At 52.4% G+C, this 17,251-nt stretch overlaps 1 protein-coding gene across 2 annotated transcripts in view; it reads left to right on the top strand.

Annotated features, from left to right (window-relative positions):
* Nucleotides 1-17,251, top strand: part of B4GALT5 (beta-1,4-galactosyltransferase 5) — a 34,031-nt gene extending 16,780 nt beyond the window's left edge. For both annotated transcript variants that reach the window (XM_068208101.1, XM_068208102.1), the window contains exons 2-9: nucleotides 6,015-6,149; nucleotides 8,720-8,833; nucleotides 9,607-9,731; nucleotides 10,174-10,290; nucleotides 11,395-11,582; nucleotides 11,804-11,926; nucleotides 12,362-12,463; nucleotides 14,292-17,251. In XM_068208101.1, the coding sequence (XP_068064202.1) occupies nucleotides 6,015-6,149; nucleotides 8,720-8,833; nucleotides 9,607-9,731; nucleotides 10,174-10,290; nucleotides 11,395-11,582; nucleotides 11,804-11,926; nucleotides 12,362-12,463; nucleotides 14,292-14,439 (1,052 nt within the window). In that variant the 3' untranslated portion in view covers nucleotides 14,440-17,251. The remainder of the gene's footprint in view (nucleotides 1-6,014; nucleotides 6,150-8,719; nucleotides 8,834-9,606; nucleotides 9,732-10,173; nucleotides 10,291-11,394; nucleotides 11,583-11,803; nucleotides 11,927-12,361; nucleotides 12,464-14,291) is intronic.

Consider the following 17,251-nt stretch of genomic DNA (forward strand, 5'->3'; position numbering starts at 1 on the left):
TGGAAAATAAACAGGACATGCAGTCACGTGCAATCGCATCTCCTCAATGGCAATTAAAGTAGGAGAGTCTGAAGCTCTCGAGGAAGGGTAATATTTAACTTGGGCAAATGCTTGCTGTGCTCCAGCCTGCACGTGTCACTGTGCCCTTCCTCAGAGAGGAACTGCAGCAGAGACCTGGATTGCTCTCGGGATTTGCAAAGCCCAGTGTGCTTTTACAGGCGAGCCTGGCGTTGCTGCCCCGGTGCACAGGTAACCGGTGTGCTCCTGGCTTTTCCCCTGCACGGAGCTGGGTGCTGCCCGTGCTGGCACTGCACCTGGGTGGGCTGGGGCTCAACCCCGCCGCCAGCCTTGCCTGCTGGTGGGGTGCAGAGCTCCTAACACGGGTGCTTTGGTGCTGTAGGTGTTTTATGAGTTCCCTTGGCCTCCTGAGTTTTCCCATGTGTGCAGAGCACGTTTTGCTCCTCTTGCTGGGTATCCTAAAGCAGTGCCGTGCTTTTCACAGCAAGTGGCACAAGTATCTTAGTGCAAGCAGCTGTGGGAGTGCACATGGAAGTTGCCACCTTAAATGTGTACAGGAAAAATTTAGTCTCTTAGAATAATATGGATTTTCCTTCCCTTGCTGAGGCTTCCCCAGGGTCATTTTTCTGTAAGACAGTTCAGATACAAATTTCCCATATTCAGGTTTTGACTGTCACTTTAGCCTCCCATCTTCCTGCTTGCTGTGTGCACGTGCAAGCTGCCAACTTGCCAATTTTGGGAACAAGTGGTTTGTAATTACCAGCTCAGTGCTGCTGCTGCACTGTTAATTCTTAGACCATTTAATGTATCAAATTATTCCATCCTGTGCTATTTAGAGGCAAAGGGCTAAGTAACAGTGATGGCATTAATATTAAATCCTCTAAAACTAATAGGAACCTCTTATTTAATTGTTCTGACACTCAGCATGTCTGGGGAATTCAGTGCCACTGGAAAGCTAATGGAGACAGAGGTCTCATGGTGTATTAACGCTGGATGCTGCTGCTTTTCCTAGTTGGGTTATTTATGAGTTAAGGCTATCGTAACTGTCTATCAGTGCCTTAGAGGCTTAGTTTGATTAAACCCCTTTATATTGCTAATGCTAATGGAGCTGGATTGATGCTGGGGATCTGCGGGGAGAGCTTAGCAAAAGGTTTAACGCAGACATGACTCTGCTGGTTTTGCTGTCTCTGGGCCCTGCGGGAGGCGTCTGCAGCGGGCAGGACCTCCCAGCCTTGGCAGGGTGACCTGAGCACCCACCCTGCTGCCTGCAGGACCCTCACCCCTTCCAAGTCACTGCTGCATCTCCCACGTGAGGTGTCCCACGAGCTCTGCTGGCCACCTTGTGCCCACTCCACGCATCTGGTAGAGTGTTCAGCAGGAGTTTCTCTGGTGGTGTGTTGGTTTGTGACCGTGCTGGTTGAAATGGGGGCTCTGGGGGCTGGCAGGGATTGACCTGGCTGGTACGGGGCTCCAGGTGCTGGCAGGAGAAGGCTGCACGTAGCAGTGAGACCATGATGAACTCAAAGCCCCTCTGTGCTTCTGCAGCACGAGTGGACTAATGAATGGGAAAAACGCTGAATGTGACAGAAAGCCCTAAATCTCGAAGCAGAGGAAGGCCAGCTCCTTCCTCAGGAAAGCCTGGCTGCCCTGCTGGACGCTGATACTGCTGCAGGGCTGTAGGGCTGCTGTGAGCCCCTTGGCCCCTCTTCCTGCCCCCAGCCTCTCCGAGCTCGGGGTGCCCTGCTGTCCCCCTGCAGTGGGATGCTGCAGGAAGGTCCCTTCCGCAGGCGGTGGAAGCGTGTCAGGGTCAGGAGTGAGACGTGTCAGGGCTGTCCCTGTCCCGTGGCAGTGGCTGGCATAGATCACAGTCAGTCCTTTTCCGAATCAGCTCCCAAGCTGCAAATTACCCTATTGCCTCTTCTAGTATGTATCATCATGATGAAACAAATTTTCCATGGGAGAGTCAGCTGTTTCTTGATTAGAAGTGCTCCGAAAATACTAACAGAGAAATGATTACAGGAAGACTTCAGTGCTCATTTATGTAATTGGACTTTACTTCCCTGGCTGAAATTGTTGCATCCACTCCTGGCTTGAGTGAGCACTTGCTCTCCCAGTTTGCTTGTGAGCAGAGAGGTTAGGGTGGGACATCCCAAGGGGTGCCATGCCCTGGGGTGCAGCCTTGTGCCTCTGTTCCAGCTGGTGACAAGCTGTCATGTTTTCTGTGTGTTTAAATCACAGCAGGGTTGACTTGTCCTTTAATGAACCAACAAGAATAATCTTCAGGCAGTTATTTGGGCAAATAGATTCTTGAATTCTGCTTGTTTTCTGGGCGGGGAGCAAGGTTTTGCTGGAAATTAATAGAAGAAGGGACAACTCCCCTCTCCCATCCTGTCCTCGTCCAGCTGCCCAGTGGCAGCAGCCAGGCTATTGTCACTCCGCGTGTGCTCTGAAGCGCCGCATGCTCAAAGGGAAGAAAGGCAGAAGGCCGATGTAATTTTCGAGATCATCCTGTGTGATGAGATTAGCAATATATCACAACAGGGAGAATTGCTTTCTGGCTGAACCACGGTTCAGGCCAAGCCCACCACAAGCCTGTGTCTGCAGCAGTGAATGCTCAGGGGTGATGGGCATCTGCTCTGGGAAATGCCTCTGGGTACAGGGGCCCTGGGCTCTGTAGGGTCAGCCAGGTCAGGCTTAATAAATTTAAAACATGGCTGATTTGCTCATCAAAAGGGCAGTAAATGGAGGAGGAGTGAGATTTGAGCTTGGTACAGTGATTCCCAAATGTTGGTGCAGCCCCAGCCCTGGCCACAGGAGTCCCTGGAGCTAATCTAAGCACCGTGTGTGCACAGGGAGTGAAATGTTTACAATAACGTGGTTTAAATCCGATTTTCTGACCTGAAAGAATTGCGTGTTCTGGATAAACACAGTGTTTGTGAAGCTTATCTCATGCAGGGGGTTTGTTTTGTGGGTGGGAGAAGGGGCTCTGGTCCCTGGTGGCGGGGGGGCTGTTGATGTTGGGTGTTTGACATGTCGAGGGCACACCATCCTTGGCCAGGTATCTCCTTAATCATCTGCTTAAAGGGGTTAATATGTGAAAAGGCAACTGCTGCCTGACACAAAGCTGGTGTTGTTCCTGCCCTGCTCCCCTGGGATGGTGGCTGCTGTGACAGTCTGCTCAGGATTCCCGCTGCAGCCCGGCCCTGCGAGCCATGTCATGTGGCTGTGCCAAGGCCCTGCTCCGTCTGCCGCCGTGGAGGGGAACAAACGGCGCTTTCACTGCGCCCGACAAACCTCCCTCTTCCTCAAATTAACCAGGGATTGGATGCTGATTTGTCTCTCCTGTTCTTTTATGCTTCACCAAACCTGGATCTGCTTTACCCAGCAAGTAGAAGCATAATGAAGTAGAAAGTGAAATTACTTGATCAGCATCAGCGAGTTGTTTTTCACCGCTGACCCAGCTCCGTGTGGGCTGGAAGATGCAGACTGGCTGCCCCTTCCCATGGCAGCCTGGGCCGGGAACCAGCTCAGCTGAGCGGCTTCAGCCCCGCATTGCTCTGTGCAGAGGAGAGAAGCCGTGCCCGGCTCTTGAGGAGGCTCTGTGTTTTTGGGAGGGCTGCTGGGCTGTCGGTGCGGAGGCTGTGGTGCCGCTGTCCCGCGCCGTCCGTGCCCTGCCGTGCTTGCCTGGCTCTGGGGGATGCTGTTCCCGTGGCTGCGTGTGCTGCCTGCTGCTGCCTGGGTAGGAACTGGTGCCAGCAGCAGGGTGGGTGCTGTCACTGGGGCAGGACACGGCCTTGGGGCCAGGTGCCCCAAGCACCAACCCTTAACATGGCACACCCGAGGCAGGGCTGTGACTGGGCTGATAACCTGAAGGAAAAGCCTGTGTTCATCTGGGAGGCCTGCATGGGCAGGTCGGGCTGGGGCTGTCCCGTGCATCCTGCCCTACACCCCAAGGCTCCGACAGCCCGACTGCGTCAGCACTGCTCACTGCTAACCCCAAACAGCCCGTTTCTGACAGCTGCAGGAGCTCCCATTTTCATAAATCCTGCTGGGCAGCTGCCTGGCTGTGCTGGGGGGATGCTGGGGCTGCACTGTTGGTACTGGGAGGTGATGCCATTTCATGCTGAACTCTCAGCTGACAAATGTGAACTTATGAAGGTTTTGGGGCTTGGGTGTAAGACTTTGCATGAATTTCAGCTACTTCTGTTTCTGGCCTGTGGTGCTGTATCAAAATACCAGCTTTTCCTTGAGCCTTATCCCTGGGCATATGTTAGAGCAAATTCCCTGTGTTTCTGAGGAGGAGCAGCACTTGATAGCCCTTGCTGTCATTGCAACAGGGGTGCCTTGCTGAGAAACTGCACCAGAGCTCAGGTTTAAGCTGTAGCTGCCACCAGCTGACCTGGCGGTCGCTCTGGTTCCAGAGCTGGCCCCAGAACAGGTGGGTGAGCCAAGAGGGTTTGAGCTTTGTCTGAGCCAGCTCCTGCTCATTGCTGCTGTAACGCTGGCTTCAGGTGCCATCGCTGGCCCAGCTGCAAAGGGTACATATATGGGAAGGGAGGGGCTGGAAATGGACATTTAAAATTGCATTTTGAGACGTTTAGTTGCCAAGCACTTCATGCAGTTGACCCCCTTCTTTCTGAAAATCCAGTGATTCCCCGTGGCTCAGAGACAGGCTGGGCATGAGCAGCAGCCGGGCAGGGCGTTGGGCTCTGGGCATGACGTGGGGCTCCATCCCCCTTTCAAATATTTACTTCACTGTGTGAAAAGAAATACAGTTGGGATTGGGAAATGTGTCTGGGCAGCCTTTGTGGAGCTGCCTCAGTGTGTGGGTGCAGAAGGGGGGCAGCCTGTGGGGTGCAGGGGTGTGTACCCCGGGGTGGGGACCTCCACTCTCCAGTGCAGTGCTGTATCCAACCTGTGCTCCCGGTGACTCCAGCCATCACTGTGCCTTCCTGGCCAGGTAGCTGCTGGTTCCAGGCTGTGACATGCCTGCTGTAGAAATGACCTGTCTGGTATGGGTGTTTCCTGCTGACATTCATCAGCTGCTGCCCTCCTCTGAGCAGGGTCTCTGTTGTTTCCTTGGCCCAGTGCCCTCTTTTCCCCCTTGGAGTGTCTTTTGACCTGGATTTTTAATTACTAGAGCAGAATTGGCCTGGTAGGTTGCCCCGTCTCAGTATCTTCATGGCCAGATTTTATTTGTTTTCCACTTCATTCTTAAGCCTAAAACTACACCAAGAGGGCTGTGGCTGGCACAGTGTGCTGGCGAGAGGTGCTGAGCTGTGCACGGTGGCTGTCCTGCTGTGCCATGCGAGCTGCTGGGGACACAGGGCTGTGCTTGCTGCTGTTTGCTGTGGGGCCTGGTCCTGCCAGCTGGGTGTCAGCTTAAACTGAAACCTAATCAGGCTCAGCCTGAGCTGTGCCAGGGCACGGGGTCAGCAGGAGAGGAGAGGGGAAAGAAACGTGGCTGGGGGGCTGCCCTGGGGAGCCAGGGCTTGTGCTGCTGCCTGCCCGGGGCTGTGACATGCCGGGGGCTCGGAGCCTGGTGTGGGGGTGCTTTTGAGGTGCCTGCTGGGGTGCCTCTGCCAGGCAAGTGCCAGCCCTCGGTGCTGCAGTCTGGAAGGGCTGCCCTTCTCCAGGCACACAGCCGGGTTTCCTGTTATAATGATATTTCCTAATTAAACCTCCCTAATTAAGCAGCGAAAGGTGCTGTTGGTTAAGCTGCAGTGCTGTCTCACCGCCTGGCAGTCAGGTTTGGCCGGGTACAACCCCCTTGTCACCCGGCCAGGCTCCCAAAGGTGCCCTACACCTCCACTGCCCAATTCCCTGCCCTTCCCAGCTCTGCCGGGCAACCACGGCACGTGCAGCCTGGGGATCCTTCTGGCATGAGGGAGCTGAAATCGAGCAGGAGGCTGGGAATGCTTCCAAAAGACCCCGATTTCTTTTCCCTACAAAAGCTGATGCTTATGGAAATATTCCTTTTCCTTCCTCCCTTGCAGTGAACACCTACCTCTTCATGATGCAAGCCCAAGGCATCATGATCCGTGAGAACATGCGAACTATAGGAGCTCAGGTGTACGAGCAGGTGGTCCGCAGTGCCTATGCCAAGAGGAACAGCAGTGTGAATGACTCAGGTATGTCACTGGATAATTGTAATTTTGATTCAAGGTCCCATTCTCACTGAAAATTAAGTTGAAGGCATTAATTTATACTGGTAAATGCAGGGTGGAAGCTTTGATTCATTTTCTGCAGCTTTTATTTTTATATATAAAAATATATATGTAACATAAAAATACCCTATATATAAATACCGTCAAAACATAAAAATTATATTTATTTATATATGTAAAAAGTTCAAATGCTTCTAACTTGTATAAGGGGTGAAAATCTTGACAGGTCTGAAGTGATGGGATTTGAGCTGAAAACCTCTTTGCTTTCCAGGAATTCAGCTTGTAGCTTCAACCAGTCTGAGGGTAAACACTTTCAAATTCAGTGCAAGGATCAGGTTTCATATTTAAAAAATACCTTCCCGGGCGTGCGCCTGCGCAGGGCCCTGGCTCTGGGCACGTGGAGGAGCCTGTGCTCGTAAGCTTCACTCTTCCCATGCAAGTATGAACCGAGATGACTTGGCTGGAGATCTGCCACAAATAATCTATTGAACTTTGGGCAGGATGCGGGGAGCGCAGCGCAGGCTCGCCCTCCCAGCCTCTTCGTCATCCGCACACACACGAGCATGTGGGGTTAGGAGCTGTGCTGTCAGTGTGGTGCAGCGAGGCAGAACTGCCCCTGGCTGCGTGTGAGGCGTTGCTGCCGGGCTGCTGACACCCAGCCTGTCCCTTCCCTGCTGGCACGTCCCCACAGCCTCACGCCGGTGCTGTTGGCATCAGGCTGGTGTGGGGAGCTCAGCTCGGCTCCTCGCCCGCCGGGGTTCGGCAGCAGGGGCTGACAGAGTTTTACAAGGCAAGATCATTTTCTCATTAGCAGAAGTATGAGCCGTGTCCTTGCTGCCCAGCCTGCTGAGGTGCAGGCACCAGTTCAGCTGTGCCCTGGCTGGGGACGGGCACGGGAGGGGAATTATCGACTTACGCAGGAGATGAACACCCCGGGTCACCTCCTGTGCTGCACGAAGTCAGCCAGGGCAGCCACCCTGGGCTATTTTTAAGACGGAAACATCAAGTAAAGCAGAGGCAGGGTGAGGAAGTGGCTGATCCCCTGAAGGGAGGAGGGTTAGATGCTCCATTGCTGCTGCTTGCAGTGGTGAGTGCCTTCATCCTGCTGAGGCTCTGGCCTGGGGGGCTTCAAGTGGAACCTGTGTCCTCCTGCAGCAGGCGGGCAACCGGTGACCACAGCGCCAGTGACACCAGTGCTGCTGCTGCCATATTGGGCTTTGCTTGAACCTCATACCAGTCCCAGCTGCGCAGGCACACGAGGACACTGTCCCTCCCCAAGAGCTCCAGCCACGAGGACAGTTTTAGCACATGCAAGCACTGTGCCCCGTCCTTGGGCGACCTTCCCTGGCAGGCAGGTCAGAGCAGACGCAGGATGGGTGGCGGTGACGTCTGGAAGGCACTTGGTGCCGTGGCCACAAGGACTGCATTGACACTGGGGTCAGAACCTTCCCTCCCTGACAGATTTTGGGTGCCTGGGTGGGTGTCACTGCCTGGGGGGAGTGCATTGTCCCCACACCGCTGTGGGCAGTGAGGCTGCGTGACAGCTGCGAGAGGAAACCCAGCAAAAAGGCAGCCCTGGGTGCAAAACAGAGCAGCTGAGCTTCACTGTGGGCTGCGACCTGGGCTGAGTACTACGAGTGTGCTCTGGTAATGGGAGTTTACAGGGAAAATTGCTTATGGAAATTTGGAACGGTATCAAGCATCCAAAATAACATCTATCCTACTTGAAAAGCCCTTAGGTTCTGTGTACAGCCCATCTTGAGTTTTGAGATGGTTTGGACACTGTTTACTTGAGTGAATAAACAACATTACTGACACGATGTTACGTACTAGCACAGCACAGCAAATGGCTTGTTCTGGTGGAAAACCTTAACACATCTTCAGGTGTAGCAGGCTGGAGGGTGCTGCCCGGGAGGTTAAAGGATGCAGGAATGGGGGGCTGCACGGAGGTGCTGGGCACAGCTGGAGCTCGGGGGCTCCTCTGCTCTTGCACAGCAGGAAGCAGAGGGAAGTCTGTGTGTAATGTGATAGTATTTATTGATCCTTTGAGGAGGAGTCCAGGCAGGATTGCCCTGTGTAGTGCACTGCACTGGCAGTCCTAGCTGGCACTGAGACTTGCCTGGGGACTTCCCTCTCTTCTGTTGGGAAAGGACCTGCTGGAGGAGCACATCCCCTCTTGCTGTGCCAGTGTTCTTCAGGGGCAAGGCACTGGTAGCTTTTCCTTTCAAGAGCCACGTGCTCCTTTGTGATTCCTAAAGGTGATGCTCAAAATTCCTCCTTGGGCCAGAAAATGCAAAGGTTTCTTTGATGTGGTGCTAAGGCTGCTGGGGTTTCTGCAGGCACCTGTCCCGGGATGGGGATGAGCACCCAGCTGGGTTGCGAGGCTAGAGCACATTCCACTGGGGACACAGCTGTGCTGTTGGGGACATCCTCAGCTGTGGCTGACTTTGGAGTCTGCTCACCGTGGCAGGGGGAGGTGGCTGGAAATAACAGATCTATAACAGGTGAAAACTTCTCATATATTTTTTTCCCAGATTATCCTCTTGATCTGAGCCACAATGATACCTTTCTGCAAGCCACAACGTTTCTTCCTGAAGACTTTACCTATTTCCCCAACAATACCTGTCCTGAGAGGCTCCCTTCTATGAGTGAGTAGCATCCTGTCACCCTGAGCCCCTCTCCTGCTCCCCATGGCTTTGGAGGGCACACAGTGGCATTCCCAGTCTCACCACCATTGCACCTTTCCCTGCCAGGCACCTAGGGATGAATGGGAGCACTGTTTAGAGCCAGCTCCCTCCTGGGAAATCATTGTTTACCCACCCTCAGGAATTAATCCCTGCTGTGTCAGAGGCATGTCTCCCTGCTGAAGTAGGAGCCCATCGCTTGGCAAACACAAACAAAGGAGGGATTGTGTGCTGGGAGCCGGTGAAAAGACTCTGCCAGCCTTTTCCAGGGGCAGTGCCGGCAGGGTGGCTCCCTTGTGCCTGGGCAGTGCTGCCAGTCCCAGCCCCGAGCTGTGCCAGGGCTGCTGTGGGAGATGGGCTGGACCCCCCAGGGCTGCTGCAGCTGGGAGAAATGCTTCCACCAAAGCTGCCCTCAGGTGGAAAATTGGGCTTTTGAGGGCAAATGTTTCCAAAGGGGGGAAATGCTCTCTGCTGAGGTGGGGGTTTAGTCTGCTGGAAACGTGCAGGGAGGAGCAGAGGGGTACCCCTGCTGGCGTGGGGCTCTCATGGAGAGCTGCATCCAATAGCAGCCACAAAGGTGAGCAGGCTGAGGTGTTACACCAGCAGCATTTCCTATTTGCTTTTCCTGGTGCTGGAGAAAAGAAGCTGAGTGCTGGGGATGGAGGACAGGGATGCAGCAAAGTGCGGCCCCAGCAGCAGAGAGGTCCTCACCCCCCTCTGCTTCTCCCGCTCTGCAGAGGGCCCCATTGATGTAAATATGAGCGAGATCACCATGGAGGACATCCACCAGTTCTTCTCTAAAGACCCTTCCATCAAGCTGGGAGGGCACTGGAAGCCGAGTGACTGCCTGCCTCGCTGGAAGGTAACTGGGAGCTGGGCAGCCCCATGTCCTGCCCAGTGCGGGGCACGGGGAGTCCTGGGCGGGCAGCAGGAGGTGTTAATGGGAGCACCTCTGGTGTGCTGCACCTTCAGAGCAGTGATGTGAGGAGCTCTGAAGTGTGGGAATGCAGTGCCCAGGGAAGAAACAGTGAACTCAAGGGCTGCTTCAGTGTCCCTGGTGCTGGGCAGAGGTGACAAGGGGGCACTGCAAGTCTCCCTTCCGCTCCAGGTGACACTGAATTTTTCCAAAGCAACAGTTCCTCGAAAAGTGAATAGGAAATCCATGTTTTGGGACTTGGAAGGCTGCTCTACATGGAGAGCTAAGAGTGCTTTGTTAGAGCTGCTCCTGCTCCTATAACCCCACAGCAGCCAGTCCTGCTCCCAGCCCGGGCGGTGCAGTCAGGGCCACATTCTCTGTTCGTCAGGTGGCGATCCTGATCCCATTCCGCAATCGATACGAGCACCTTCCCGTCCTCTTCAGACACCTCATTCCCATGCTGCAGCGGCAACGTTTACAGTTCGCCTTCTACGTTGTGGAGCAGGTGAGAGTCTTGGGAATGCAGGTGAACCCGGTGGGCAGAAATGCTGATGTGTGACTCCAGTTCAGAAGGCTGAATGATTTCTTTATTATAACTATAGTATAATACATTAATATACTATTTAAAAGGAGATACTAAAACTACAAACCTACTTCTTCTAACTACCCTATCTAATTCGTCACAACTCGTGACCCTGTCGCGAGAGTCTAGGCAGGATTGGATTGGCCATCAGGCTCAAATAATCTTCATCAGAATCTAATTAAGCAATTACCCCGGTGAACAATTCTCTAAACACATTCTACATGGGAAAAACAAGGAGCAGAAATAGAAATTGTTTTCTCTGTCTTCTCTCTGTACTCCTCTATGAAAAAATCCTGAGAGAGAGAAGAATGTGCCTGCGACAGTGAGAGAGCGTGGGGCAGGCACAGCTCTGCCCCGTGCCAGGAGTGTCCCTGCCAGCTCACATCTCTCTGATGTGCCAGGTGTAGGGGTCATGGTGCAATGTGTAAGTTGTCCCGTTCTGTCCAAAAGTGGCACAGCTGAGAGATTACCGGTGCCCAGAAATTACTGGTTTTATATGAAAAATAGAAATTGGGGATTTGTGTTGTTATTTTTTAAATTCTGTTTTGTAGGAGTTTTTAAAAAAAAAAAAAGTTTTGGACCAGATTCAGACAATGCCGCAGTTTTTTTTTGTACATCCCTGCAGTAGTTCCAGGCAGTGTCCCCTAGGCACAGGAATGGCCTGACCAGAGTCAGGCATTTCATGTAGAACATGACTGTCATTTGATGTGTGTGTGGACCTCTCACTTAAGCTGTTTGGCTTCATCCACCCAGTTAATGTGCCTCCATATTTAGCTCTATCTTAAAAAGATTGATCAAAATTGTGGTTTTTTTCAAGTGTCTGAGCAACAAGGCTTTGGCATCTTTATTTTTACTCGTGTATTATAAATTGGATATTTCAGTGTTGGTCTGCTCCAGTACATCACTTCTTTCACGGTGCCAGTATGGGAGCTGGTTGCCCTCTGCAGTTTTCTAGACAGGGCTGAGAACACACACAGAGCAAGAACTGCAGGAACTCCTCTTGAGAAGGAACTTTCTCCCTGCTAGGCTGGAAACCAACCCTTCAACCGTGCCATGCTCTTCAACGTTGGCTTTCGGGAAGCAATGAAGGACTTGGACTGGGACTGCCTCATCTTCCACGACGTGGACCACATACCAGAGAATGACCGTAACTATTATGGGTGTGGACAGATGCCCAGGCACTTTGCAGCCAAGCTGGATAAGTACATGTACCTGTAAGCACGGTTCTTCCTCCCTGCTACCACAACTGCTGAGGACCCAGTGATAGATATAATTTATTTATTTTTAAGGCAGAGAATGAGCCTGGGTATTTCCTCAGGCTTTGTGCAAAAGGGAGCATGAGAGGGAATGGCAGAGAGCCTCCTCAGGGCTTGGGCTTTCCCATTGCAGGTGGGAGAGCCAGAGGGCTCTGCCCTGACCCTTCTCTCCTGCTCAGGCTCCCGTACAACGAGTTCTTCGGGGGGGTGAGCGGCCTGACTGTCGAGCAGTTCCAGAAGATCAACGGATTCCCCAACGCCTTCTGGGGCTGGGGTGGCGAGGACGACGACCTCTGGAACAGGTAGGGGCTCCGAGGGCCCCGGTGGTGGCTCTGTGAGCCGAGCCTGGCACGGGCTCTGAGGGGACAGCTGGGCTCGCTGTGCCTGCCTGCCCCGGGCTGGGGCCGAGCCGGCCCGGCTGCGCTGGCTCCGCGGGGCAGGGGCTGCCCCAGCCCGCACGGGCAGCGCGAGGGAAGCGGAGGAGTGCTGCCTGGGAACGCCTTGGCTCTGTGCGGCGTCCCACAGCGCTGGCTGAGCGGGCTCCAGGGGCTGAGGGCTGTGTGACGTGCCCGAGCCCAGGGCAGCGGGAGGCTTGTGTGGCTGCTCTGTGGGTGGGAAGGCCGAGCCATGGCCAGAGCCCCGGGAGCTCTGACTGCAGCCCTGGAAGCCAGCACAGCAAACACAACGGGTGATTATTTTTTGTTTATTTTATTTTATTTCTCCCCTTTCTAATGCAGAGTACAGTATGCAGGCTACTCAGTGACTCGACCAGAAGGAGACACAGGGAAATACAAATCAATTCCCCACCATCATCGGGGAGAGGTGCAGTTCCTAGGAAGGCAAGTATATTTTTTTAAGAATCCTAAAGCCTCTCACTAAGAGTCTGTATCCTGTAGGAGGTTCCCTGCAGTAACAGCCTGATCTCTTGAGGGAAGCTAACTGCAGGGAGATGCAGGCAGAGCATTGCCAGGATTCCTCCATCCCTGCGTTTCATACCCGTCATCCCTGCAGCGAGGGGTCCTTGCCTTGTGGCTGCTCGGGTGCCATCCAAAAGAGGGGATTGTCAGCGTGGCAGGCTGAGGGCCTGTCCTTTATCTCCAGAGGAATGTACAGCAGTGGCTGTTGCCAGGTGTCAGAGAAGCTTCGATGCTCCTCGAAGAGCCTGACTCAGTGCTGAAGGAGGCACGGCTCAGCCTGCAGGCAGCACGGAGCAGGGGCTGTCCTGCAGTGTGGCTGCCAAAGCTTCAGGTGTCCCTGCAGCACTCACCAAGTCCATCAGCAGCACCCTCTCCATTCTCGTTTCTGCTTCTTGGCCCCAAACTAGGCTGGGTGTACAGAGCCCTGAACTCAGGGTTTGCTCTCTTGTGAGGCTGCAGACATCCATCAGGAGTGGTGACTGTCCCCTGGACCCAAGGAGGACAAGTACTGAGCTCCCCAGGAGGGCTCCAGCCCCTTTGTCCCAGAGCCAGGGTTGTTTCAGAGAGTGCACGGGTTGACTGATTGCTTTTGCCTGAAGACCACAGTGGAATTTGAGTCTTCTGAAAGCTGTGCAATAGAAAACAGAGAAATGCATATTTCACAAACAACTCCAGGAATTAACACTTGTAGCTGATCAGCTGCTGGACAAGCAGGGCAAGCTCTGTTCTACAGAGGGGCTGTAGGCTGCTGCAGCAGAGATTTGAGCTATCTGCTGGTCTTTTTTTGCAGAAGACTCATTTTTGGGGGTGTTTCCATTTGGGTTTCCATCTTTAGCCCTACTTTTCATTTCTCTGTTGGACAGAATGCAGCCAGTCAGAGATGCTTCTTTTACTTCACTCTTGAAAAAGAGCAGTTGCTTTTGGTTTAAAAAACCATACTTAGTCAAACCAGTGAAGCATGGCAGGCTGATAATGCCATGGGACTGAGCTCTGGTTCCTGGTACTTCCCTCTTTGTTCTCACCCAGCCCCTTCCCCTGCCTCGTGGCACAAGCCTTCCCTGGTCCCTTCTCTGTCCCCAGTTTTTAGCCCAGCTCCCAGTCAGCCTGGGGCCTCCAAGCCCCCAGCACTGTGCTGAAGGGAGTCACTGTCCTGCTGAGCTATTTCTGCCTATTTTCCCCTCACAACCCTTCTCCTTCTGTCTCCTCACGCTGCCTCTAAATGTGTTTGAGGCTGGTTTTGTGCACCAGCTGCAGTTTCCTTCCCCCTGCCACCATTCTGCTGGTTTTACTTCCTCGCCCCCATCCCTCAGACTAAAGCAAATTTAGTTCTGTTCTTGTTCATGTCTGGTTTCATGAAAGTGGCAAGGACCACATCACCCCTGAGCCGTGTCTCTCCGGGATGGTGTGGATGGTGGGCTTGGCAGGACCCCCAGGCTCAGCCTCCTCCTGGGAATGGGACCTGCAGGCTTTGGGCAGGTGCCACAGGTTGTTTTGGCAGCTGAATGCTTGCTGGTGGCACAGTGAGCATTTTGCCCTTTATCAAGGGATGGACTTTTCTGGAATTTTCTGATCTTTACTAACACAGAGTATTTAAATGTGATGGTTGCCTTTATTAAGGCCTCAGGAGTTTGTTGTTTCGTAGCTGCTCCTGGGCCTGGCTCTTTGAAAGGTGTTTAGTGGCCCTGGGAGGAGTTTGCAGGTGCTGTGAGATACATGGAAGTGACTCTGGCCTCTGGTTCTCGTTGCACAGGTACGCCTTGCTGAGGAAGTCAAAAGAAAGGCAAGCCCTGGACGGCCTCAATAACTTGAACTACTTTCCAAACGTCACATATGACGCCTTGTATAAGAACATCACTGTTAACCTGACACCGGAGCTGGCTCTGGTGACCGAATATTAAGAGCAGAAAATAACTTTGCTCTGCCCTCCACCAAGAAAGCACCACGCTAGACTTTCTTTTCCAAGGGTTATTGAGGACAAGCAACACTTTGTCTAATGAAGGATCACAGTATTGTGGAGAATGAGGCTGAAGGTGCACGCACAAATTGCCCTAGCTGTACCAATCCAGAGCGATACCTGGGCAGCGAGCTCAGCAGTCTCTTTAGTTTTTCTGCCACTTGCTTTCTGGGTTTCAGGACAACAGTTCGACCTGCTGCTCTCGTCTCCACATTCCTCCTCTAGCAATCTCTGGCACTGGGACTCTCCTCGGATGTGCTTTTTCCTCTGGGAAGCGGCTCAGCTGAGGGACTCTGGCTTCTTGACAGTGAACATCGTGAGCAATTTGATTGGCAACTGCCCTGGTGGGAGATCAAACGATTTCTGATGCCATTCTTCTATGTCTGTGCAGTTTTTTAAATGACCTGCTTGAAGTACATACAACAGAATCGCTTCTTAAAGAAGTGTAAGTGTAAATATGCTGTGTAAATCGCCCCTTTTTATTTTTCTCCTATGGCTCAAGTCCAAGAGAGAGGTTTACATACAGTCACTCATTTTAGTCCTGAGTTCTGTAAACACTTGTGTGAGCATCACTGTATATGTGCAAGGTGTTCCCTTTTAAGCCACTGAGACTGCTCGCGTGATTCCAGCTGGGCATATGCAGAAATGTTTGTGGGCCAGGGCCCAGAACCTTCCAGTGCAGTGGGTGAGAAATACAGCCGGGTCATCACTCATTCCAGAAACCACAGGGCTGGCTTGTTCCAGGGACGGTGAGGAAATGGGAATATTTATTAAAAACCCTCCCTTTTCTGTCACTTTGGCAGCATGACGTTCAAATGAGTCCAAAAGCCATGTGGAAGGCAGTCCCGTGGCTGTGGCTCTGTGTCCCACTGACGGCAGGGCCGAGCCCGGCGGCCAGGACGGAGCCACTGCTCCCATGTGAGCCCACCCCACGCAGCAGCACTTGCCCTCGCTCTGGAACGTGCTGGAGCGGTTTGGGAGGTTGGTTTAGTTGGCATTTATCGTGTAAATCCAGCAGCACAGAGGTGCTGCCGGAGGCAGGCAGCGCCCTGCGCTGTCCCCCTCGCTAGCTGGCAGCACTGGCACGGGCACAGCCGGTGGGACGGGGTCACAGCTCAGTGAGAGACATGAAGGACACGTGAAAATGTGAGGACTGGGAGCCAGAGCTTGGTCCGACAGCCCATCCAGCTATCCAATGCCATCCCTCTTTTCTTCACAGCCACCGTGGGCAGGCTGGACTTCGGGCCCTGTCCCCACGGACGCAGTCCAGCCCTTACACAGCACTGACACCACCACTTTCACTGGACCTCTCTGACTTAAAAGTAAATACATTGGGTGTTGGTCTTAGTTTGTATTTCCACACAACAAGGGTGGGTACTCGACCTCCAAAGGACTTTAACTCTTTTCATTGCATTGTTTGCCTTCGGTTTCCTTAACTTCTCATGGTTTACACTGTTTTCTCAGTTCCGTGGACGTATGATCCCCATACGCATCTGTGGTGGGTGTGACTGCCCAGGGCATTCCTAACCTGTATCCAGAAAACGTTAGTTTAGAAAACACAAGTTTTGTGCAGATCTTATCGGCCGGCATGAGAGGACAGCGAGCCTGCCCTTGAAAAGCGCTGATGAGTTTGTAAACTAAGTTCTAAAGTCTCTGAACTTACATGTGCTTTAAACTCGCTTCCCGAGGGGATTCAGCCTGGTTATTTATAGGCAGAGGTGAGGATTTGCTTTTTCTGGCGCATACAGCAATAAAGACTTTTGCTTTGGAGTCTTGATCTGTAATTCACGTGGACCCTTTTCCGGGTGTTGAACCCACATTGCCCTGCCCCTCTTTTCTTTAATCTTGAGACCTTGCTAGAAACCTGTCTTTGTTTAATGGTGCTTCAAACAAGGAATGTATTTCAACTAGTCCAAGTTCACTACCCCGGAATCATGCATGTGTGTGTAAGTGTTGAACTATCTTAGTTGGGATCCTCAGCCTTCCATGTCCCCGCCACCCGGCGCACCTGGTGTGGAACAAAAGCCGTTACCTCTGCTCAGAACTGCACTCTGCGGTTGGCACAGAAGGGTCCATCCACAGCAGCATCCCATCCTTCGTTCTAACCATGTTGAATTTTTTTTTCCCCTTTTAAAAATGTGGATTATCTGAAAATGTGCACTGTTAATCTTATCAGCTATGTCAAATACTGTATAGTAAATGTAACTGTTAAAAACATACTGTCAAGCGCATGTGCTGTTATGGTGTAAAAATTCTTGTATTAGGGAGAACTTGTACATATTCTGGCAGCTGAAGTTCGACAAGGCCACTCGTTTGCCCCTTCCACGTCAGCGCTGTCAGTCAGCCCTGCTGGAGGGCAGGTCCTGTGCGACGCTGATTTATTTTTTTTTAGATGAGCCATGTGGGTTTTATTTGCAAAACTATTTATTGACAGTCAATTCTCCGTAAAGCTCTGCTTCTCAAAGGGAGGTACCATCTGAGCATCGGCCGCGCACTTCAGGCCCCTCACCATCAGAAGTGGCTTTAAACTCTCAAGCAGCTTTCCATCATCATGGCTTTTGAGCTTACTGTTATGTTTTTAAGAGGTGCCAGGGGGACGTTTTTGCACTGAAGATTAGTGTTTTACAACACACACACACTTCTCAGCAAAGCAATCCTTTGTGTCATTACATTTATTTACCCATGTGTTTGTACATTTTTGTATTTATTAATTTATGAATGATTTTTTCAGTAAAAAATACATATCCAAGAACAGA

This window comes from Anomalospiza imberbis, chromosome 17, assembly GCF_031753505.1.
Source record: "Anomalospiza imberbis isolate Cuckoo-Finch-1a 21T00152 chromosome 17, ASM3175350v1, whole genome shotgun sequence".
NCBI lineage: Eukaryota > Metazoa > Chordata > Aves > Passeriformes > Viduidae > Anomalospiza > Anomalospiza imberbis.